Here is a 23,726-nt window from a genome sequence, read left to right as displayed (position 1 = left end):
CAGCTGGTTTCATCAGAAAAAAACACTTATACAATGAACTAAATACATCTGACTGCATGTAATATTGTTCTTAATGTTGACACAAATTGTCAAGTGGTGTCAGACACGCTAAGAGTTCAGTGGGCCTGAATATCCTTCTACCGTGTGTGGGAAAAGCATGGACAAGAGGTTTGACTGACGTGGAGGCAGTGTTGGGCATAGAGGGCACTGCTGCTCAGCTGCTCATAACCGTCCATCAGGGGTGTAACACGGAGCAGGGTATCCACCTGGAGGAGGGGGACACAGTGTCAGACACAAGCATACACACACACACCTAGTCCAGGACTACAAAATAAATTCCTAAGGAGATTTTCGTGTTTAGCTTGTTGTTAACTCCAGGACTAGCCTTAATGCGCGACTAGGGACACATTGGTGACAGTCTGGTTGAGCCGGTCTACCTGTAATACCAGACAGCTGGTGTGCCAGGCTTGGCTCAGCGCTGCTGAAGTATTAAGAAGATAATGGACACTATTTGAACACAGGCCACAAAACATTTGTAAATGAATAAATGCATTTATTTTTTAAATATGTTTCAGGTTAACTGGAAAACTAATACAAATTATAAAATATTTTGGCATAAATCTACACACATACCCCATAATGACAGTGAAAATGTGTTTATTGAAATGTGTGCCAATTCATTGAAAAGGAAGTCACAGGTGTATTTATTCAGTTAAATGAAAAGGCGCCTTTTGCAGCGATAACCGTGTCACGGTGTTAAGTCTACCAGCTCTGCACACCTGGATTTGGAAAGTTTATCCCATTCTTCCTTGCAGATCTTCTCCTGGTCTGTCAGATCGGATGGGTAGTGTTGGTGAACTGCGATCCTGAGGTTGCCCCATAGATGCCGTTCAAGTTCAGGCTTTGCTTGGGTCGCTAAAAGTACATCCACAGACTCGTTGTCTCAGCTAAGTGCTTCAGGTTATTGTTGCACTGATGGATGTATCTTCGTCCTCCGTCTGAGGTCCTTTGCAGTCTGGATCTGATTTGCTTCAAGGACCTCTTTGTATTTTGTTCCATTCATCCTTCTCTTAATCTTAACCAGTCTCCCAGTCCTCACCGCTGAGAAGCTTCCCCTAGCCTACAGTCAAGCATAGTGGTGGGAGGGTCATGGTCTGGGGCTGCATGAGTGATGCCGGCACTGGGGAGCTACAGTTCATTGAGGGAACCATGAATGCCTACATGTACTGTGACATACTGACGCAAAGCATGATCCCCTCCCTTCGGAGACTGGGCTGCTGGGCAGTATTCCAACATGATAACAACCCCAAACACACCTCCAAGACAACCACTGTCTTGCTAAAGAAGAAGGTGATGGACTGGTCAAGCATGTCTCCAGACCTAAACCCCATTGAGCATCTGTGGGACATCCTCAAATGGAAGGGGGAGGAGCGCAAGTTCTCTAACACCCACCAGCTCTGTGATGTCATCATGGAGGAGTGGAAGAGGACTCCAGTAGCAACCTATGAAGTCTGGGGCCACACAAAATATTGACACTTTGGGCCCAATTTGGAGATTTTCACTTAGGGGTGTACTCACTTTTGTTTCCAGCAGTTTAGAGATTAATGGCTGTGTTGAATTATTTTGAGGGGACTGCAAATTTCCACTGTTATACAAGCTGTGCACTCACTACTTTACATTGTAGCAAAGTGTCATTTCTTCAGTGCTGTCACATGAAAAGATATAATCAAATATTTACCAAAATGTGAGGGGTGTACTTACTTTTGTGAGATACTATATAACACAGTTATATGCCATGACACAATTCTAACTCTGACATCTACAGAGTTCCTTGGATGTTCTTGCTTAGTTTTTCACTCTGACATGCACTGTGATTCGTGTCTTTCTAAATCTGTCCAATTATTTGAAATTGCCACATTTGGACATTGAGTTTATATGGCCATCAAGGATGTTCAAAGGACACAGAGAGCATCTAAACTCAATTGAGTGGCATGGCAAAGTTTTCAATAAATTTGCCAGTAATTTCTAAAAATGTATTCGTTTTGTCATTATGGGTTATTGCGTGTAGACTGATGGCAAAAAAATATATAATTAAATCAGTAATAAATGAAGTCTATAAGTCCATTATATCAGTGGTTTGTTTTTTTCCCCTCAAGACTGACAAGTTTACAGCAGAGATCTGGTGATCATCTTGAACACAATGAAGACCACACTGGGTACTTCCACAGATTAACAGACAAGAGGGGAACGAGGACCAGGGCAACCACGTCAGGGTACCGACTGGGTGGACAGAGAGACGAAGGATCAGCTGTATCCCAAATGACAGTGTTTCCACCAGGATCAGAAGTAGTGCACTATAAAGGAAATAGGGTGCAATTTGGGGAAGCAAACAAGGACGTAGGCATTGAACGGAGAAATAATTTAAATGGTGAATGGGAGTGTGTTCGGCTCAGAGTGTATCTGAAACAAGAACAACAAGACCAGGATATGTGGTAGGATGGGTTCTATCCTGAGAAGGTCTGAAACAAGACCAGGATATGTGGTAGGGTGGGTTCTATCCTGAGAAGGTCTGAAACAAGACCAGGATATGTGGTAGGGTGGGTTCTACCCAGGGGGTCTGAAACAACACCAGGACATTTGGAAGGATTGGTTCTATCCAAAGAGGTCTAAAGGGACTGAAGAGACGAGGAATGGACACCATCTACAGGAGGGCTTGGGTTGGGTGTCTAGGGAGCAGGATTGATGGTAAGGCAGGACAGTATATAGTGGAGGGCTTGGGGTGGGTGTCTAGGGTTCAGGGTTGATGCTAAGGCAGGACAGTATATCATGGAGGGCTTGGGGTGGGTGTCTAGGGTTCAGGGTTGATGCTAAGGCAGGACAGTAGATACGGGAGGGCTTGGGGTGGGTGTCTAGGGATCATAGGTACTAGGATCCAATAGGAGAGCAGGTGTCGAGAGATGTTTGGGTGACTAGATTGGGGATGGCAAAAATTCCAGAAATCTTCCCAAACTCCTGATTCTGGAAACCCCAATAACCAGGATTTCAGGGATGACCAACACTTTGGTAACATTACAGTAATTCTGCAGCACTGGGTTGAGGTTGGAAGGGGTTGTGGGTGGGACACAAAAAGTCCTAGATGAGGCTCTCCCAAAAGTCCTAGATGCCTACCTGGGGCTGTAGAGTGGGGGCGACGTTGAGAGGGGCCTCCCCGGCCCCCCCGCTGAGGTGCAAGGGGCGAAGGCCAAGGAAGGCAGCCGCAGCAGCGTCGCCTGCATGAGACAAGCTGTATGACCCTGACGACCCTGCAGGCAACACATGCCGTGTCAGCCAATCAGGTACCTCTTTTTCGGCTCTGTCAGCCAATCAGGCTCCAGATTGTGCCAATCGGGAACAAGCAACCAGTTCAATCAGGAAGTTAAAACTGCACTGGCTTTTGAAAAAGTGGCTAGTGTTGAAAATGTAGGATCGTGGACTATTTATGGGTGAGCCATGAAAAGCCGTGACAAGACTACCCAAGAATTCCTCAGCTTCTGCTGGTGTGAATATAACACTTGGAGAACACTTAAAACAAATGCAGGAGGCAGTGTGCGGACAAGAGCAACTGCCAAACTATGTGCCAACTGTAACACAGAAAATGGACCACAAACAAGACGACACAAATAATTGTCAAGAATGGGTCCAAGTAAGCTGGCCAACCTGGTTTTAGTTCAATTGAAAAAAGTAAGCATTGTGAAGTGGAATCCAGACATGTCTAGTTGTTAATTCTGGATTGCCGTGTCCTGTCAACTCACTGCAGAAGAGTCAGGAGAGGAGGCCCATAAAAACAGAATCCAGATAAATAAAGACACCAGAACCCAGATAAATTAACATAGAATATATTTCTGAGGCAGACATACAGTAAGACTTACAATGACTGAATGATCCATCACCTACCTGATTCTGTCTGCTTCCTGAGCAAATAGGGGTAGTTGGGAAATGTGTGTGTGTGTGTGTGTGTGTCTCTTTCTGTCTACACTGAATGCAAATGGAGACTGGCTGCTGTTTAGACGGACAACCAAGGAGAGAAACCTTACAGGGATAAAAAAAACAAGAAATAAAAACTACGAACTGTAGACTTTAAAATGAAGACATTAAAGAGGAAGTGTTGACATGTTACAGAAACTGTTCAAAATGAGAATGACAGTCTGGGAACTGAATCGAATGCCTGGTAGGATGAGGGGTGGAGTTACTTAACAGGGTAACCAGAGATGGGGACAAGTCACACATGGTCAAGTCGAAGCAAGTCTCAAGTCTTAACCATCAAGTCGAGTCAAGTCTCAAGTCACAGTTCAGATAAATCAAGCAAGTCAAGTCAAGGGTTCACCCTAAGCAAGTCGAGTCCTTATAAGTTTCAAGTCAAGTCACAGTACTAAAGAGATGAACACACACACACTGTCCTCTGTTTCTGACGTGCGTTTGGTGTGAAGCTTGATTTCAAAATGAAATATTTTTCTCCTCCGCAGTACAATTTTTTGGGGGGGGATCTTGAATCAGCCTGAAGGGGTTGTATTCGCTATAACAACCGCCTCGCTATACCTTATCCCACTTATTACATGGCTACCTACCAAATAAATCAATAATTTGACACAAAATATTGATTTCAAAAGGAATTTATTGATTTAAAAACGATTGTATTGCTTCCTCTAAAGAAAATAGTCTGTTCCGTCTCTAGTTAGAATCCTGCTGCGTCCATAGCAACGAGCTGTTTTTAATGGCAACGGTCTGTTATCAAGAAATAACACGCATTCTGCACTGGAATTCAGCCAATACATGTAATAAGGTTTAATAATAACCTTATAAACTAATTAGTGACTGAAAAACTGCCTAATATGTAATTACGCTGTAATTATTCTTGTCTGTATGAGTAAAAAAAAAAAAAAACTCTTCGAAATGTTTAGGTGCTAGTAATCACATCGACGCCTCCATGTTAGCCTTTCATGCAGTAAAGTTAACTGTTATGGTGTAAGCACAATGCTTTTTAGTTTCCACAAGCAGTCCACAAACACTTGAAAATGCGCACATTTAATACAGACATAATGGCCATTTACAGACATTACGCTCATTTTAAGATGCCCAACAACATTAAAATTCAGGCTATGCCACTGTTATAGTCAAATTCCCTTACATCTATTTACCAGATGTATTCTGTAATGATAATAGTCACATTTCTAACAAGAAAAAAAAATGCAACCAAGGCCAAATTATGACAAACAAAAGATTAATTCATTACATTAGTAACTTAATCGTTATAGATCTTTGTAAAACTGAATATAAATAGATTACTTTCTTACCTTTCCTTGTGGTTCTTAAAATCTGGCAAATCTTTTTTTATTCACACGGTCCAGTTCTAAGTCCTTGTATCCAAACAATACTATTTGTGGAGCTCGACTAACGTTACTGTCTGCCATGTTTGGCGCAGTTTGAATTGTGCAGCGTTAAAGGCACATACGCTGATTAGTGGTGCTGATGTCACAACATATAAAATAATTTTATTGCTGTTTGTTTATTATAAGTTCAAGTCATTGTCGAGTCTTCCACTTCAAGTCAAGTCAAGTCTCAAGTAACTTGTTCTCAAGTCAAAGTCAAGTCAAGTAATTTTCATACTTTAATCAAGCAAGTCACAAGTCCTGAAAATTGTGACTCGAGTCAGACTCGAGTCAAGTCATGTGACTCGAGTCCCCCACCTCTGAGGGTAACAGCCCAGCATCTAGAACAGAGGTTTAGTACCCCCAACAGCACAGATATTTGTTATAGTCCTGAACAAGCACACCCAATTCAAGTAAATGAGATTCATTTGCGCTCACACTACACGGCCACAAGTACGTGGACGCATGCAAGTAGAACATCTCCTTCCTAAATCATGAACATTAATATGGAGTTGGTCCTAACTTTACTGTTGTAACAACCCAACTGCTGGGAAGGTTTTCCACCAGCTGCAGGGATTTGCTTCCATTCAGCCACAAGAGCATTAGTGAGGTCTGGCACTAATTTTGGATTAGACAAGGCTCACAGACAATTTATCCCAAACTTAAGGTTGAGGGCAGGCTTCTTGCACACTGATTTTTGAAAAAGCATTTCTGTGTAGACACTGATCTGTGCATGTAGGCATTGTCATTTTGAAATAGAAAACAGCCTTCCTCAAACTGTTGTCACCAAGTTGGATGCCACAAAGTCTAGAATTAAAGGGCCTAGCCCAAACCATGGAAAAACAGCCCCAGACCATTATTCTTCTTCCACCAAACTTCACAGTCAGCACTACGCATTTGGGCTGTAAGCTTTCTCCAAGCATCTGCTAAACCCAAATTCAATCATCGGACTGCCAGATGGTGACGCAGGACTCAACACTCCAAAGAACTTGTTTCCAGTGCTCCAGAGCCCATTGATGGCAAACTTTACCCCACCCCAGCTAGGCTTGCGTATGGCAGTTCAGCATGGAAATCCATTCCATGAAGCTCCTGAAGCATAGTCCTTGTGTTGCCATTACTTCCTGAGTCAGTTCAGAACTCCATATTGAGTATTGAAACCAAGGAGAGACAAGTTTTACAGGCCTCAGCACTCAACGGTCCAAGAGCTCAACGGTCCCCCCCACCCACCAACATAATTCACTACAGGCCATTCTACTGCCAATGTTTGTCCATGGACATTGCATTCACCTGTCAGCACTGGCTGTGGCTAAAACACCCAAATCCACAAAATCTAAGGTACGCACACCATATGGCCAAAGGTATCACCACCCAGCACAGCCAGAAAATGACTGGCAAACCGACAGAGCCTGGTTCTTCCCAAGGTTTCTGCCATTCTAGGTTTTTTTTCCTAGCCACTGTGCTACAACATATTGTTGATTGCTCTTTGAGGTTTTAGGCTGGGTATTTGTATAAGCACTTTGGGACAACTGTTGTAGCAAAAAAAGGCTTTATGAAATAAATGTGATTGATGGGGGGCTCATGCAAACGGTCCCAAATAAGAGTTGGTTCAGAAAACATCTGCACTATAGAAAACTGGTGACGACAGTTACATCACAGCAACCTGTCAGACATCAAACAAGAGAAAAAAGATAGACAGACAAGAGTATTTGGTTCTATACTTCTGCCATGTATGTGTGTGTGTGTGTGTGTGTGTGTGTGTGTGTGTATCACATGCTCTTGGTGATTGAGGTACAGATGGAGGGGTGGAGGTCAGGGGAGGTTGCTAGGGGAACACGGTACCTGAGTTGGGCGTCGCCGGAGAGTTAGCCTGGCTAGCCTGCGCCGACACGCTGGCAGCATCCACCGCTGTCTTAACTGCGTACAGGTTCGCTTCCTCCTGGAACTTACCAATGTTCTTCTTGTACCGTATTCTCTTGTTGCCGAACCAATTAGAAACCTGAGGTGGGGGAGGGGGGGCACACCAGTGTATTAGAGCTTCCACTAGGTATCTTTCCTCTTCATTAGAGTTTGCAAAATGTTTCCCCTCATTTCTCATCAAAACACGCAAGAATACGGAGTCTGGTAACTCTCTGGGTTTCTTCCTGGGTTCTTCCTAAGTTTCGACCCCACTTGGGTGTTTTTATTAGCCACGTGCATAGTTTCTTGTGGTTGATCGTTCTTTGGGTTTCAGGCTAGGTATCTGTAAAAGCACTTGGTCAAAACTGCTGAGGTAAAAAGGGCTTTATAAAATACATTTGATTACATTTGATTTGTTTCCTCTTCGCAAAACTAGGATGTACATGCACCAAAAGTGTTGGTCCATCATCCTTAATCTTTTGAAATGGTGTTCACATTTGTCTCCCTGCAGCCGACAGGGTAAGCAGCAGGTTTGAAACACTGAATAGATACATATATGTCATTTCAAATTTGTCATATTATATTGTACTACATTAATCTACATTGTATCAATACATATGCTATGTCATACCAAAACAGATCAAGACATAGACAATTATATCAACTACATGTGGTGACAGCATGGCGAGCACCCGTACCTGAGACACGGTGATGGCACACTTCTTGGCCAGCTCCTCTTTGGCCTCCTCGCTGGGATACGGGTTAGACAGGTGGGAGTAGAAGTACTCATTCAGCACCTCAGTCGCCTGCTTGTTGAAGTTACGCCTCTTACGTCTGACAGAGATAAAGACAGACATTAAAGTTATGCCTCTTACACCCATCAAAGACAGACGAACAAGAAGTTACGCCCTACAAAGAGATGGACTAACATGGTAAAGTTACACCCTACAAAGAGATGGATTTACATGGTAAAATTACGCCCTACAAAGAGATGGACTAACATGGTGGAGTTACGCCTGACAAAGAGATGGACTAACATGGTGAAGTTACACCCTACAAAGAGATGGACTAACATGGTGAAGTTACACCCTACAAAGAGATGGACTAACATGGTGAAGTTCCGCCCTACAAAGAGATGGACTAACATGGTGGAGTTACGCCTGACAAAGAGATGGACTAACATGGTGAAGTTACACCCTACAAAGAGATGGACTAACATGGTGAAGTTACACCCTACAAAGAGATGGACTAACATGGTGAAGTTCCGCCCTACAAAGAGATGGACTAACATGGTGAAGTTCCGCCCTACAAAGAGATGGACTAACATGGTGAAGGTCCGCCCTACAAAGAGATGGACTAACATGGTGAAGTTACACCCTACAAAGAGATGGACTAACATGGTGAAGGTCCGCCCTACAAAGAGATGGACTAACATTGTGGAGTTACGCCCTACAAAGAGATGGACTAGCATGGTGAAGTTCCGCCTCGAGAAACGTACATAAAAGGCCAACAAACCAACAGAAAGACTGACCTGGCGTCGAGGAACCTGGAGCGGAGGATCATAACGGCCTCACAGGTGCTCTGTTTGAGCTGCATCTGGATGGAACTAAACTTGCGGTGGATAATAGCCACCATGCGCTCAATCTCCTTGGGAGAGATCGGCCGCGTGCGACTCTGCTCCCGCAGGAGGTTCATCACGTGGTTGGTGAACTCACTGCACGCCTGTGGGACGAGGAGAACAGAGGGTAAGCACCAATTTAAAATATTATTTTCTGAGTATGTTTGATTACACACACGCATACACACGCTCGCACGCATGTGTCCGGAAATATGTGGACACTGACACAATTTCCATAATTTGGGTTCTGAACGCCACCACAAGGGATTTGAAATGAAAGAACCAAGATGCAATTGAAGAGCAGACTTTCAGCATTAATTCAAAGGGTTGAACAAAAATATCGTAAGAAATGTTTAGGAATTACAATCATTTTCATACACAGTCCCATTATTTCAGGGGCTCAAATGGAATTGGACAAATTAACACAATCATGAATAAAGTGTTAATTTTTAATACTTTGTCGAGAATCCTTTGCAGGCAATGACTGCTTAAAGACTGGAATGCATGGACATCACCAAATGCTGGGTTTCCTCCTTTGTGATGCTTTGCCAGGCCTTTAATGCAGCGGTCTTCAGTTGTTGTTTGTTCGTGGGTCTTTCTGCCTTAAGTTGTCTTCAGCAAGTGAAATGCAAGCCCAATTAGGTTGAGATCAGGTGATTGACTTAGCCATTGCAGAATGTTCCACTTCTTAACCTTGAAAAACTCCTCCATTGCTTACACAGTATGGTGTGGGTCATTCTGTCTTCTGTCACATCATCAATAAATACTAGTAACCCAGTGCTATTGGATGCCATGCATGCCCATGCCATCACACTGCCTCCACTGCGTTTTACAGATGATGTGGTATGCTTTGGATCATAAGCTGTTCCAAGCCTTCCCCATACTTTTTTCTTCCCATCATTCTGGTACAGGTACTTAGTTTCATTTGTCCTAAGAATTCTGTTTCACAACTGTGCAGGCTTTTTTAGATGTTTTTTGGCAAAGTCTAATCTGGCCTTTCTGTTCCATTTCTATCTCGAAGCTTATGAATGGTTTGCATCTTGTGGTCAACCCTTTGTATTTGCTCTCGTGAAGTCTTCCCTTTATGGTAGACTTGGATAATGATATACCTACCTCCTGGAGAGTGTTCTTCACTCAGCTGGATGTTGTGAAGGGGTTTTTCTTAACCATGGAAAGGATCCTACAATAATCCACCACTGTTGTCTTCTGTGGATGTCCAGGCCATTTTGTGTTGCAGAGCTCACCAGTGTGTTCTTTTTTCTCAGAATTTGACAGACTGTTGATTTGGCCACTCCTAATGTTCCTGTTATCTCTGATGGATTTCTTTTTTTGCAGCCTAAGGACGGCCTGTTTCACTTGCATTGAGAGCTCCCTTGACTACATGTTGTGGGTTCACAGCAACTACTTCCAAATGCAAATGCCACACCTGGAATCAACTCCTGACCTTTTACCTGCTTAATTGATGAAGAAATAACGAAGGAATAGCCCACACCTGTCCATGAAATAGCCTTTTGTATCAATTATACGATTACTTTCGGTCCCTTGAAAAAGAGGGGGCTACCTATTAAAGAGCTGGAATTCTTAAACCCTTCTTCCAATTTGGATGTGAATACCCTCAAATTAGAGCTGAGAAAATACATTAACCGTAACTTGAATATATTTTGGTAAACAGCGAAAATACAACTTGTGTCAGTGTCCAATTATTTCTGGACCCAACTGTACATACATGCATATACATAAATATACACATACATACACAGATATATACATACACAGAACTGGAAAGAATTCAGAAACCACTCCTAATCAGCATCTCTACATTTATGGCTGTTAAATTCCAACACAGGCACACCTCATTTTACTTAATGAGGTACTGATAAGGTGATTTCCTGAACCAAATCTAGTTTAACAAGGAAAAGTATAAAAACCACTGCTGTGGTCATCACTATCCTCTTGCAATAGGGCACGCTGGATGGCAAAAACAGTGCAAGTAGTACCTCAAATGTAATTTGAATAAAATATTCAGCATGACAAGAGTTGGAAAGAAAAGCTTTGAGAGAGGAAAAGAAGGGTTCAATTCTGGCTTTACTGGCAGAGGGATACAGTGAGCGTCAGATTGCTTCCATCCTCAAAATTCCAAAGACGGCGGCTCACAAGAACAAGGTCAAGCAACAGACATTGGGGACAACAAAGCTACAGACTGGCAGAGGGCGAAAACGACTGTCCACAGACCGAGATGACTGTCAACTCTTTCGAATGTCACTCAACAACCGTAGGATGACATCAAGTGACCTACAAAAAAAAAAGGTGGGGTTAAGAGCACGGTGAGGATGGTGCAGGGCTGAAGTCGTGCAAAGCTAGAAAAAAGCCCTTCATCAATGAGAAGCAAAGAAGAGACAGGCTGAAGCTTGCAAAATACCATAAGAATTGGACCGTAGAGGAATGGAGTAAGGTCATCTTCTCTGACAAGTCAAATTTTCAGCTTTGCCCAACACCTGGTCGTCGGACAATGCTCCATTCCACACAGCCAGGTCAATCAAGGTGTGGATGGAAGACCACCAGATCAAGACCCTGTCACGGCCAGCCCAACCCTGTCACGCTCAGACCTGAACCCCATTGAAAACCTCTGGAATTTGATCAAGAGGAAGCCCTGACCCGTCGAGGCATGGACTCCACTAGACCTCTGAAGGTGTGCAGTGGTATCTGGCACCAAGACGTTAGCTGCAGATCCTTTAAGTCCTGCAAGTTGCGAGGTGGGGCCTCCATGGAGCAGACTTGTTGGTCCAGCACATCCTACCGATGCTTGATTGGATTGAGATCTGGGGAATTTGGAGGCCAAGTCACCACCTTGAACTCATTGTTGTGTTCCTGAACCATTTTTGCTTTTTGCCAGGGTGCATTATCCTGCTGAAAGACTCCAATGCCATCAGGGAATACCGTTGCCATGAAAGGGTGCACATGGTCAACAACAATGCTCAGGTAGGTGGTATGTGTCAAAGTAACATCCACATGAATGGCAGGACCCAAGGTTTCCCAGCAGAACATTGTCCAAAGCATCTCACTGCCTCCGCCAGCTTGCCTCCTTCCCATAGTGCATCCTGGTGCCATGTGTTCTCCAGGTAAGCGATGCACACGCACCCGGCCATCCACATGATGTAAAAGACAACATGATTCATCAGACCAGGCCACCTTTGTCAATAGCTTCGTGGTCCAGTTCGGATGCTCATGTGGCAATTGTAGGCGCTTTCGGCAGTGGACAGGGGTCAGCATGGGTACCCAGCCCCATATGCAAAAAAAACAGTGATGCACTGTGTTCTGACACCGTTCTATCAGTACCAGCATTAACTCTTTCAGCAATTTGAGCCACAGTAGCTTGTCTGTTGAATCGGACCACACAGGCCAGGCTTTGCTCCCCACATGCATCAATGAGCCTTGGTAGCCCGTGACCCTGTCGTCAGTTAACTGCTTTTCCTTCCTTGGACCACTTTTGATAGGCACTGACAACTGCAGACCAAAAACACCACACAAGGGCTGCAGTTTTGCAGATGCTCTGACCCAGTCATCTATCCATCACAATTTGGCCCTTGTCAAAGTCGCTCAGATCCTTAAGCTTTCCCATTTTTCCTGCTTCTAACACATCAACTTTGAGAACAGAATGTTCACTTGCTGCCTAAAATATCCCACCCACTGACACGTGCCATGATAATGAGTGTTATTCACTTCACCTGTTAGTGGTCAAAATGTTACGGCTGATTGTTGTGTACACCCACACGCAAGCACACGCACGCACGTTCGGTGTCACTTAGAAATGTCCTTGTTTTTGAAAGGAAAAATACGTTTTGTCCATTTTCATGACATCAATTTGATCAAATACACTGTAAACATTGTTAATGTTGTAAATGACTATTGTAGCTGAAAACAGCAGATTTTTTATTAAAATATCTACATAATGGGCCTCTGTGCACCTACCAGCAACCATCAGTCCTTTGTTCCAATGGCATGTCGTGTTTGCTAATCCAATTTTATAATTTTAAAAGGCTAACTGATCATTAGAAAACCCTTTTGCAATTATGTTAGCATGGCTGAAAACTGTAGTGCTAATTAAAGGAGCAATAAAACAAGCCTTTAGACTAGTTGAGTATCTGGAGCATCAGCAATTGTGGGTTCAATTACCAGCTCAAAATGGCCTGAAACAAATAACTTTATTCTGAATGTGTTTGTATGTGTATAGTTGTATGTTTGTGTGTGTGTGTGTGTGTGTGTGTGTGTGTATGTATGTGTACACAGGCCTCATTGCCCCCTCTCCTCTACCTGTTCGTACTTCTCCAGCTCAGAGTGGTAGATCTGTCTGATCTGAGCCAGCTTGGCCCGGTAGTCTGAATGCTCGATGCTGCCGTCGCTACCGGGCGAACCTCCTGCCGCCGCCGCAGCCGCCGCCGCCGCCGCCGAGCCCCCACCCTTCTCCGGGCCGGACACGCCCTCCGCCAACAGCATGTTGTCCAGACGCATGATCTGGGGGTCCGGGGGGTCCTCGTCCTGAACTCCTCGGATACTCAACACTGGAGAGACGGGGGGCAGTCAACAAGACAACATCATGTCTAAGCCTCCTTCTCAGTAGATATGAGTTGGGGAGGTTGGGTGAGCTAGGTAGGATGTCACCTACAGGATACCTCGCGAGCCTTCAGAAGTGCCTTCATTTACAATGTGGTGTGAAGAGTTATCCAAAATGCCCCAAAACTTTACTTTCTCCAGTAGAAAGGATGATTATTCAGGGGAAGCAGGGCTCACTGGGACACGTGATCAATGCTGAAGCCTCCGGCAGAAGCCAAGTGTCGAGCTGTCAAAACAACCCTGCCAACTGCCCACTCTCTCCCCTGAGTCACTAGGCCCAGGTTCCCAAATGGTGCCCTATTCTTTATGTAAGGCCCTGCATTTGAGCTGGTGCACTATGTAGATAATAGCGGGGTGTTTGGAATGCAGTCTTTGAGACAGCGAGTGAATTTTAAACGAGTCTCTGAGACCTGCAATGGACTGTTCTAACACTAGATGGCAGTGTGGGGCTTCATCAGTGGCAGGCGAGACAAAGGCAGAGAGGCCAACAGGCAGAGAGGGCAACTGGCAGAGAGGGCGACTGGCAGCAGCAACATGAGCCATGGACAGGGTAATGTGACTACACTTCTTGTCACTACGAGCTGCACTGGCCATAAGTAGAGCCTTCACTGGGTCCTCGCCACCACAGTAATAAACCCAGGACTTCTGACTCCCTGCCCAGCTCGCATTGCTCTCTCACACACACACACGACTAAGAGCCTTTGTTGTCCCACTATCTGATGTAGTGGGCATGGTCCTTTCAGGTGAAAATGGTGGATGGATGTGGAACTTAAAAGGATGCTACACACTTCAGATCAATGGAGCTAAATTTGGTAGGGGAGTGTGTGAAAATGATGCTCCGTCGGTGGGTCTGCTGGAGGTGTGTTAACTGGGCCATCTCAGCCTGGCCTGCTTCCAGTGAGACCAGCAACCCAGTTCTGTCCCGTTCACAGTTCTGCTGCTTAAAGTTCTGGTGTATATATATATGTGTGTGCAGCACAGCAGGACATTTCCATTCTCCATGGATTAATACTCTTCTTAACATATTCCATCAGCTTGTCTTTTTTTTTTCCTGTCTCTACGTTCAGGAACCTCTCCATCCCTCCCTTAGGTTCACGAACCTCTCTATCCCTCCCCTCAGGTTCTAGAATCTCTAAATCCCTCCCTCAGGTTCTACATCTCCTATTTTTCTCTCTTAGTCTGTCCTCTCCATTTAGGTCCTTGCTCTTTTCGTCCCAGTTACATTCCACATCTCTATTGCTCCTCCTCATCTCTCTTCTCCCTCCCCCTGTCATCTCCCTCACGGCTCAGGAATGTTGCCGACCCAGCCGAATGAACTAATGACCCCGTAATTGGCCCCTCCCTCCAACACCCCCTGCTGCACTCCCCTTGCCTTGCTTTCTACCTTTCTCTTTCCCTCCATTTCTCTCATTTTCAGTCACAAAGCTCTACCGTAGCAGCTACTTAGGCTAGATACAAAGGAAGGTTTTTGTTCCCAGTGTGTGGTACCAACACACCAACTACCTAAGAGTTTGATGTGCGTCTGCATGGATGGTGTTATGAGAGTTGGAGCTCCTTAGCTTGTCCTGAGAGTGTGTGTGTGTGTGTGTGTGTGTATGAGGTGTCCTGTCCCAGACTGCACTCCAGACTAATCACTTCCGGTTTCAGCAGACAAGGCTGAGCCGGACATGTAATATGAATTTATCAGACATCGTTTCAACATTGTCTGACCACATTTATAAGCCATTGCTTCAACAAATATGGTTTGACAAAGCACTACTCTTGATAAACTCGTCTCGTCCAACAAAACCGATAGAACACTCCCACATATCGAACACACTTCAGCCTTACTTGACCATTCTGGAATGTCATATGAGAAACAATGTCAGCCCAGTGTAAACAGACACCAGTGTAAACAGACACCAGTGTAAACAGACACCAGTGTAAACAGACACCAGTGTAAACAGACACTTACTGCCCAGTGTAAAGCGAGTCCAGTGTAAAGCGAGTCCAGTGTAAAGCGAGTCCAGTGTAAAGCGAGTCCAGTGTAAAGCGAGTCCAGTGTAAAGAGAGTCCAGTGTAAAGAGAGTCCAGTGTAAAGAGAGTCCAGTGTGAACAGTGTAAAGCGAGTCCAGTGTAAAGAGAGTCCAGTGTGAACAGTGTAAAGTGAGTACAGTATGAACTTTATAATAGTAATCCAGAGTGAACTGCATACAACAGGGTCCAATGCTGACTATTTTTCACTGGACTGAAATCTACTGGCCTGGTCAGATTTTTACTGGACCAAACTGAATTTAAAAAAATACAATACTGTATTTTTTTATTTAAAAAATACAACTGTATTGTACAGAAGTGTATGCAAATATCCAATCATCAGAATTTATGAATAATTGAAAAATAATTGATTTATACCACAATTTTGCATTTGACGTGAGACAAGCTGATACAAGCAATTGCTGTATACATAAATATGATGCAACGTACGTGATTAGCTTTTAAGAAATATAGTTATCAAAATATGATTTTCATGAAGATACTTGCATTTAATGTGAAATATAAAAGCTTGATAATTAAATAATTGAGTTAATATTTATGGTTACATAAATATGGCACAATACACATTCAATCCAACAGGTGATGTAGTCCCACTAGTTGGTTTGCTGGCTTTTTGGGAGTCACTGTTAGTAAGTGTGTAGGCAGACCTAGTTAACATGACACTTACTGCCGACAAGCACCATACTACATTTCCTACTGCATTTCCACTGGTGCTGTACCCTGGTACCAGGGCTACACTGGTGATTTATGCTAATGTTGGCTCTAAACATTCCTGTTTAGACTATACTTTTGGTACCAAGGGCTTATGGAGAGGCTCACGTGGGGAGGGAGGAGTTAACTATAAACGTGATTTGGTTATCCGGTTATGAAAAATGAAAGGCACTGTTTTTCTGGTAGTAAAATAAAAAGTCTCATAGCTCCGTAATTCTACTGAGTCAATGGGATCATACCACCTTCAGTCATTTCAACTCTTTCTGTTTAGAGTTTTTTCTTCCCTGTACTGTTGCATTATTTTCTTTATTTTATCAGGGATCTGTGAGATCAGATTAAAACCATTATGAGAAGATTGAGCAAATGATATACAACGCCAATTTTGCAGGTTTTCCTACTTACAAAGCATGTAGAGGTCTGTCATTTTTTTTATAGGTACACATCAACTGTGAGTGACAGAATATAAAACAAAAATCAAGAAAATCACATTGGATGATTTTTAAATATTTAATGTGCATTTTATTGCATGACATAAGTATTTGATCACCTACCAACCAGTAAGAATTCCGGCTCTCACAGACCTGATCGTTTTTCTTTAAGAAGCCCTCCTGTTCTCCACTCATTACCTGTATTAACTGCACCTGTTTGAACTCGTTACCTGTATAAAAGACACCTGTCCACACTCAATCATACAGACTCCAACCTCTCCACAATGGCCAAGACCAGAGAGCTGTGTAAGGACATCAGGGATAAAATTGTAGACCTGCACAAGGCTGGGATGGGCTACAGGACAATAAGCAAGCAGCTTGGTGAGAAGGCAACAACTGTTGGCACAATATTTAGAAAATGGAAGAAGTTCAAGATGACGGTCAATCTCCCTCGGTCTGGGGCTCCATGCAAGATCTCACCTCGTGGGGCATCAATGATCATGAGGAAGGTGAGGGATCAGCCCAGAACTACACGGCAGGACCTGGTCAATGACCTGAAGAGAGTTGGGACCACAGTCTCAAAGAAAACCATTAGTAACACACTATGCCGTCATGGATTAAAATCCTGCAGCGCACGCAAGGTCCCCCTGCTCAAGCCAGCGCAGTCCAGGCCCGTCTAAAGTTTGCCAATGACCATCTGGATCCAGAGGAGGAATGGGAGAAGGTCATGTGGTCTGATGAGACAAAAATAGAGCTTTTTGGTCTAAACTCCACTCGCTGTGTTTGGAGGAAGAAGAAGGATGAGTACAACCCCAAGAACACCATCCCAACCGTGAAGCATGAAGGTGGAAACATCATTCTTTGGGGATGCTTTTCTGCAAAGGGGACAGGACGACTGCACCGTATTGAGGGGAGGATGGGTGGGGCCATGTACCGCAAGATCTTGGCCAACAACCTCCTTCCCTCAGTAAGAGCATTGAAGATGGGTCGTGGCTGGGTCTCCCAGCATGACAACGACCCGAAACACACAGCCAGGGCAACTAAGGAGTGGCCTAGTCCGTATTGCCCATCGACAGCCCTGAAACCTGAAGGATCTGGAGAAGGTCTGTATGGAGGAGTGGGCCAAAATCCCTGCTGCAGTGTGTGCAAACCTGGTCAAGAACTACAGGAAACGCATGATCTCTGTAATTGCAAACAAAGGTTTCTGTACCAAATATTAAGTTCTGCTTTTCTGATGTATCAAATACTTATGTCATGCAATAAAATGAAAATGAATTATTTAAAAGTCATACAATGTGATTTTCTGGATTTTTGTTTTAGATTCTGCCACTCACAGTTGAAGAGTACCTATGATAGAAATTACAGACTTCTACATGCTTTGTAAGTGGGAAAACCTGCAAAATCGGTAGTGTATCAAATACCTGTTCTCCCCACTGTAACACCTCAACTCGCAAACCCTGCAAACCCCTAAAGTCCGGAACATGGCACCAAGTGAGAGCCGGGCTACTCGGCCACGGCCTATTGGCACCAGTCCGTGTCAATGGAAACAGAACATAGTCTGGACTTAGGGGTGAAACACCAGTGTTTGGCACCTGTGGAAACGAGGCATTTGTGTACTGCCCCAATGTTAGGTCTTACTGGCCCCGGGCCATTATTAATGTTGAACCCAGCACATGAAAGTACATGTGTACTACCACAACTGAAACACAAACACAACCAGCAACAACAAAACTGTCTGAACAGGGCTTTAAATAAAGTTTTTGCCATTTTTGAAAAAAAGGACTCATGTCATTCCTCTCCATCCTGCCCACCGCCCTAACCCCCTCACCTCACACCACCCCCACCCAAGCTGAATCTCCTAATGACCTCAGATTCTCCTAATTACTCCAATTATTGAGCTGTTATTTCTGACACACACACCCCCTAACCCACCCCTATTAGAGCCTATGCACTCCATATTGAGCAGCCACAATGTTTTTTCCAATAAAGCAATATGAAGCTGGTGTTCTGAGGCCACAGTCCAATTATTCACAAACTCTCAGTATAGTGACCTGGGGTTAAGTCAGGTAGGTTGACAATTAGACCCTCAGTATAGTGACCTGGGGTTAAGTCAGGTAGGTTGACAATTAGACCCTCAGTATAGTGACCTGGGGTTAAGTCAGGTTGGTTGACAGTGAGACCCTCAGTATAGTGACCTGGGGTTAAGTCAGGTTGGTTGACAGTGAGACCCTCAGTATAGTGTCCTGGGGTTAAGTCAGGTTGGTTGACAGTGAGACCCTCAGTATAGTGACCTGGGGTTAAGTCAGGTTGGTTGACAGTGAGACCCTCAGTGTAGTGACCTGGGGTTAAGTCAGGTTGGTTGACAGTGAGACCCTGATGGGAGAGGAGAGAGGCAGAGAGACAGAAAGCGACAGGAAAAGGAAAAAAGACAGACAAATGGAGAGCGAGAGAGGGCGAGGCGAGCAGCGCTATAGCCATACTATGAAATATTCAGGCTCCCCAGCTGTGCTTTCCACTGCATACATAATACTGAAGCTAATTTCGGCTTCACAGCCAACATCACTACGTGTGCAGTACATGCACGCACGCACGCACACTTTATTCCTGCCCCCTGGATCCACGGTGCGCCTACCTGTGTGGTGGGCTGCGGTGGTCTCCTACCCCAGCAGAGCAGCAGGGCCGACACTTAAACGTCCTCAGTACATTATAGATGTATGTACCCTGAACACATTCACTCTATCATCCATCCCTCAGCTCACTCTCTCTTTAGCCCCAGTCTGTCTTTTCTCTCTTTTTCTCTCGCATCCCGTTTTCTCTCTGCACCCCCCCGTGTTTCCCCTCCCCCTCTTCTCCTCTCTACACCCCCCGTTCTCCATTTCAGTCGAGTTCTCCATGTGAGCTGCAATCCCTCATGCTGTCAGCCCCCCTCCCCTCCACCCCTCCTCCTCCCTCTCTCAGTAGACAGACAGGATTAGCATTTTAATTGCATCAGCTCCCTTGGGGATTCTCCGCCTTTCACTGGGGGAGAGAATGGAAAAAGAAAAAGGTAGAGACAGAGAGAGACAGACAGAGCGAGAGAGAGAGAGAGAGTGGGGGGGGGGGGCAGACAGGCAGAGAGAGTAGCCTAAAAGGAGAATTGGAAAAAATAAGGGAGTCATAAGAGGAAATAAAAATACAAAAATTCTTAGAGAGAATGAGAAATTATATCACAAACAAATAGAATGCAGAAGGCAAGGGAAAGATGGAAGGAGGGAAGAAGGAGATGGATGGAGGAATGAGGGAAAGATGAAAGTGGAGGGAGGAATGGAGAGAGCAACAAGGAGTAAGGTAGAACCTTGTAGGAAAAGGCTTCAGAAATGCACTTACTCCTGCTACTACCATAACAGTACTTACAAATATCCAGAAGTACAGGTGAACTAACTAAAGAACAAAATAAAGGGTTTCTTATTCATAGCATTCACAAACAATAATAAACATTGGCCAACCCACGACACCTCGACCAAGTTAAACCACTGGCTCACCAAGGCCATCACAACCAAGTTCAAGCAACTGGCTAATCCAGACCATGAGAACCAAGCTAAAACCACTGACTAACCAAGACAATCAGAACGAAGTTAAAACAAAATAAAATAGTAGGGGTATTACACCACACTATACATGTAACCATATTACAACATTTCAGATGGGGTCTGCAAATAATGCCACATTAAAGTCACTGCCTCACAATTAGCTACACCATCTCCACAGTATTACACTCTGCCCTGACCCACCTGGACAAAACCAACACCTATGTGAGAATGCTATTCATAGACTTTAGCTCAGCATTCCAACAGTCCTCCCCTCTAGGCTGGTCAATAAACTCCATGACCTAGGGATCAGCCCCTCTCTCTGCAACTGGACTGTCTGTCTGGTTAGACAACTTCACTTCCTCCACCCTGATCCTGAACACTGGTGTTCCACAAGGCTGTGTGCTGAGCCCCCTTCTGTACTCCCTTTTTACCCATGACTGCATTCCTGTACACAGTTCTTACACCATTGTCAAGTTTGCAGACAACACCACGGTGGTAGGCCTGATCAGTGACAATGTCGAGTCAGGCTAGAGGGAGGAGGTCAGGTGCCTGGCGGCACAGTGCGCTGATGACAATCTGTCCCACAATGCAAAGAAAACCGAGGAGCTCATTGTGGATTAAAGGAAGACTTAAGGCTGCAGTCACGTCCCAACTTGCGTCGACGGCACTGAGGTGGAGCATGTCCAGCTTCAAATTCAAGGGTACCCACATCTTCAAGTTTCTCTTCAGGACCCTCAACACCTAAAACCTGGTCAAAAAGGTGTAGCAGCATCTGTACTTTTTGAGGAGGCTGAAGAAGGCCTGCTTGTCTTCCCAGATCGATGTGGACTTCTGCCACTGCACAATCGGGAGAATTTCGACTAACTGCACCACAGTGTGGTTCGGCAGATGCTCCTAGGCCAACCGGAAGGCCCTACAACGGGTGGTGAAAACATCACTAGTGCCCAGCTTCCTACCATTGTGGACCTTCAGCGCAAGCGGTGTCTGCATAGGGCATATGGCATCACCAGCAACCCTTCACATCAATGCCACAAACTGTTTGCCCTGCTGAACTCTGTGACAAATGACTAACCATACGCATCCACTGCTTAGTACTGCCTCTCAGGGACCTTGTTGCACTACTTGCTTGTACTGCTGGACTCTGACACTGCCTTGCAAAGTATGATGAGTTCAGTTGTTACATGTACGTGTCTACCTCAGGAACCTCATCGCCGTTATACCCACATTTCAGTTGCACATACCACCTGCACCTTCAATTTGCCTGCACTGTACAGTCAGAATTACCATTGTACTTGCATTTTTCTGCACATTCAGAATTGACATTTGTGCTTGCATTTGCCTCATTGCACAACTATTAATTTCCCACTTGTACATACATATACTTAATACTTTTAATAATAGGGCAGAAAATAAATTCAGCCCTCCCCTATTAGCCTTCATTGCTCATTTTTACATTCCACTAATAACACACACTATGCCTAACACTTGTACATTTCCTGCCATCTTCTATTTGCACTTCTGGCTGTACGTTGTTTTGTTGTACTGTACTTGTACTGATCAATGACAATAAAGTTGAATCTAATGATTGAAGGAGCCGGTTGGAATCCTGCTAGAGGATTAACCCTGGGATTCCCTGGAGGGTGGTGCAGTTTACCAGCACCGTGCAGTTGAGAGGTTAATAATGGAACATGGTTGCCTTGCCTCATTGCGGTAGAGCGACTCCTTGGGGCGAAATCAAGATAGTAGAAAGCCCAGAAAAGGTGGCCGTAGAGTGGATGTCTTTCAAAACGTAAGGTTTCAGGGCTAGAGTGCCTGGTTGAGGGAGCAGCATGATAAGAACCAGACAGGTTTCGATGCGTTTCAGAACAAAAGACATCTTAACATCGATTGTCCAGAGTTCACTAGGAGTTGCTGTGATAAAGTAGGGCGAGATTTAGGTAATACCTAATGCTCTCCCTTGCACCTAGAAATCTCAGAAAAAACACTGATGATTCATCTTTGTCCCACCACCTGTAGTTATGGCATTATGCACACCGTGGCTTCATAGCAAATGTCTTTGCCAACCTGATTCATTTTTATTGGAAATGCTCATCACAACTGTATTCAGAAAAATGTTCACATCCATTACAATACTCGTTTGGCCCAAGCACCAGACACACGCCCGTAGAATATATTTTATTCAAACGATGATGCATAGAATTCTAGAATGACTACTCTGAAATTCTGAATGCCATGAGGGAACGAGCCCGGTGAGTGCTCCGTTTCATCACAGAACAGAGTGCACAGTGATTCTAGAACCCGGGAATAAACTGCGATAAGTCTGCGACTGAACCAACAGGATGATTTAGGGTCCCCTGTTGCAGCAGGAGTTGTCTGGAGCGCCGTCTGGAGTGCAGTTCCTGGGGCTCTTTTGGCTTGTTAACGTTAGGGTACATTTTCCGAGACGTCACAGAAGACTCGACATGCCAGATTATTTAGCTGTGTAAACTTGACGATATCGATAGCTCGAGACAACACTTTCCAAGGTAGCATGCGCCACATTTTCAGTAGAGCCCCCCCGAAGGTTCGCAAATGTGAAGGCAATTGTGTTGGAACTATATCAAGTTTCTGTGTAGTGGGCACAAATATCGCTCTAATTTTCTCTCGACCGAAGTGCACAATCCTGCGTAGTATGTCTCAAACATGCCAGGTTTAAATTCAAACGCTATGGAAATGATTACTAAGATAAGTCTATCTAGCATTTTATTCTCTCTCATGTTATGGAAATAAGGGAGGAGGCAGTTAGCTGAGGGTATGTTTTGGAGAGTTAATCTGTGAATCCATGTGGCCCAGCTTTTAAGCAGCTCAGGCTAAACAAGCAGCATTGCATGATGTTGGCCCTCTTTACTGAGAGCCTGTGACACACACACGCATTCACCCTCACACACAAGCAGTGTGTTTCATTCCTCCCTGAATCTAGTGAGTTAACATTGGTAAGTAATTAGGTGTGTGAATAGGCACGATCCCATCCTGAACACACACACACACACCCACCTTAATTCAACCAGGTCTAGGCCTACTGACTGCATGCACATACAGACAGACAGGTGCAGGTGTTTTGCACCATGTCATAATTGGAAGCCATCAGACAGATCTGCCTTCTAGCGCTGCGCTTCTCAATCCTGTCCTTTGGGACCCTCAGATGTCCCAGTGTTACTGAAGTCCAGTCCCCCTCAGGAAGCGCAGGGACCTTCACACCCCAGGGGCTTTCTATTTAGTTTCTGGTATTTTACCAGGTAAGTATGACACCAGCTATAGAACACCTCAGCTAAGTTGGTCAAGGAGGGGCGGAGTTGGGCAAGAAGTGTATCCTTTCTCACTCAGTCCTCCTGCTTTCCTCTCAATTTAACTTTCCAATACCTCCCTTCTTTCTGCTGTCCTAGTGTTCATCTCATCTTCATGTCGTTCGCTCTAT

The 23,726-nt window shown here is 44.6% G+C and overlaps 1 protein-coding gene across 4 annotated transcripts in view; it reads right to left on the bottom strand.

Annotated features, from left to right (window-relative positions):
- The window catches only part of pbx4 (pre-B-cell leukemia transcription factor 4), a 45,029-nt gene that overhangs the window by 3,917 nt on the left and 17,386 nt on the right, over window positions 1-23,726 (bottom strand). Inside the window, exons 1-7 of one of the 4 annotated variants that reach the window (XM_034295237.1) lie at window positions 19,336-19,501; window positions 13,231-13,478; window positions 8,833-9,023; window positions 8,000-8,135; window positions 7,353-7,401; window positions 3,169-3,302; window positions 180-266 (exon numbers count right to left, since the gene is read on the bottom strand). In XM_034295237.1, coding sequence (XP_034151128.1) covers window positions 180-266; window positions 3,169-3,302; window positions 7,353-7,401; window positions 8,000-8,135; window positions 8,833-9,023; window positions 13,231-13,428 — 795 coding nt within the window. In that variant the 5' untranslated portion in view covers window positions 13,429-13,478; window positions 19,336-19,501. Of the gene's footprint in view, window positions 1-179; window positions 267-3,168; window positions 3,303-7,244; window positions 7,402-7,999; window positions 8,136-8,832; window positions 9,024-13,230; window positions 13,479-19,335; window positions 19,502-23,726 lie in introns of those variants that run through there. The other 3 variants (XM_034295236.1, XM_010892529.5, XM_010892528.5) reach the window with 3 other exon arrangements.

The sequence above is a fragment of the Esox lucius genome, chromosome 11, assembly GCF_011004845.1.
Source record: "Esox lucius isolate fEsoLuc1 chromosome 11, fEsoLuc1.pri, whole genome shotgun sequence".
In the NCBI taxonomy this organism is placed as follows: domain Eukaryota; kingdom Metazoa; phylum Chordata; class Actinopteri; order Esociformes; family Esocidae; genus Esox; species Esox lucius.
The sequence above is the reverse complement of the archived record's forward strand: the minus strand, read 5'-3'. Positions and strand labels throughout refer to the sequence as shown.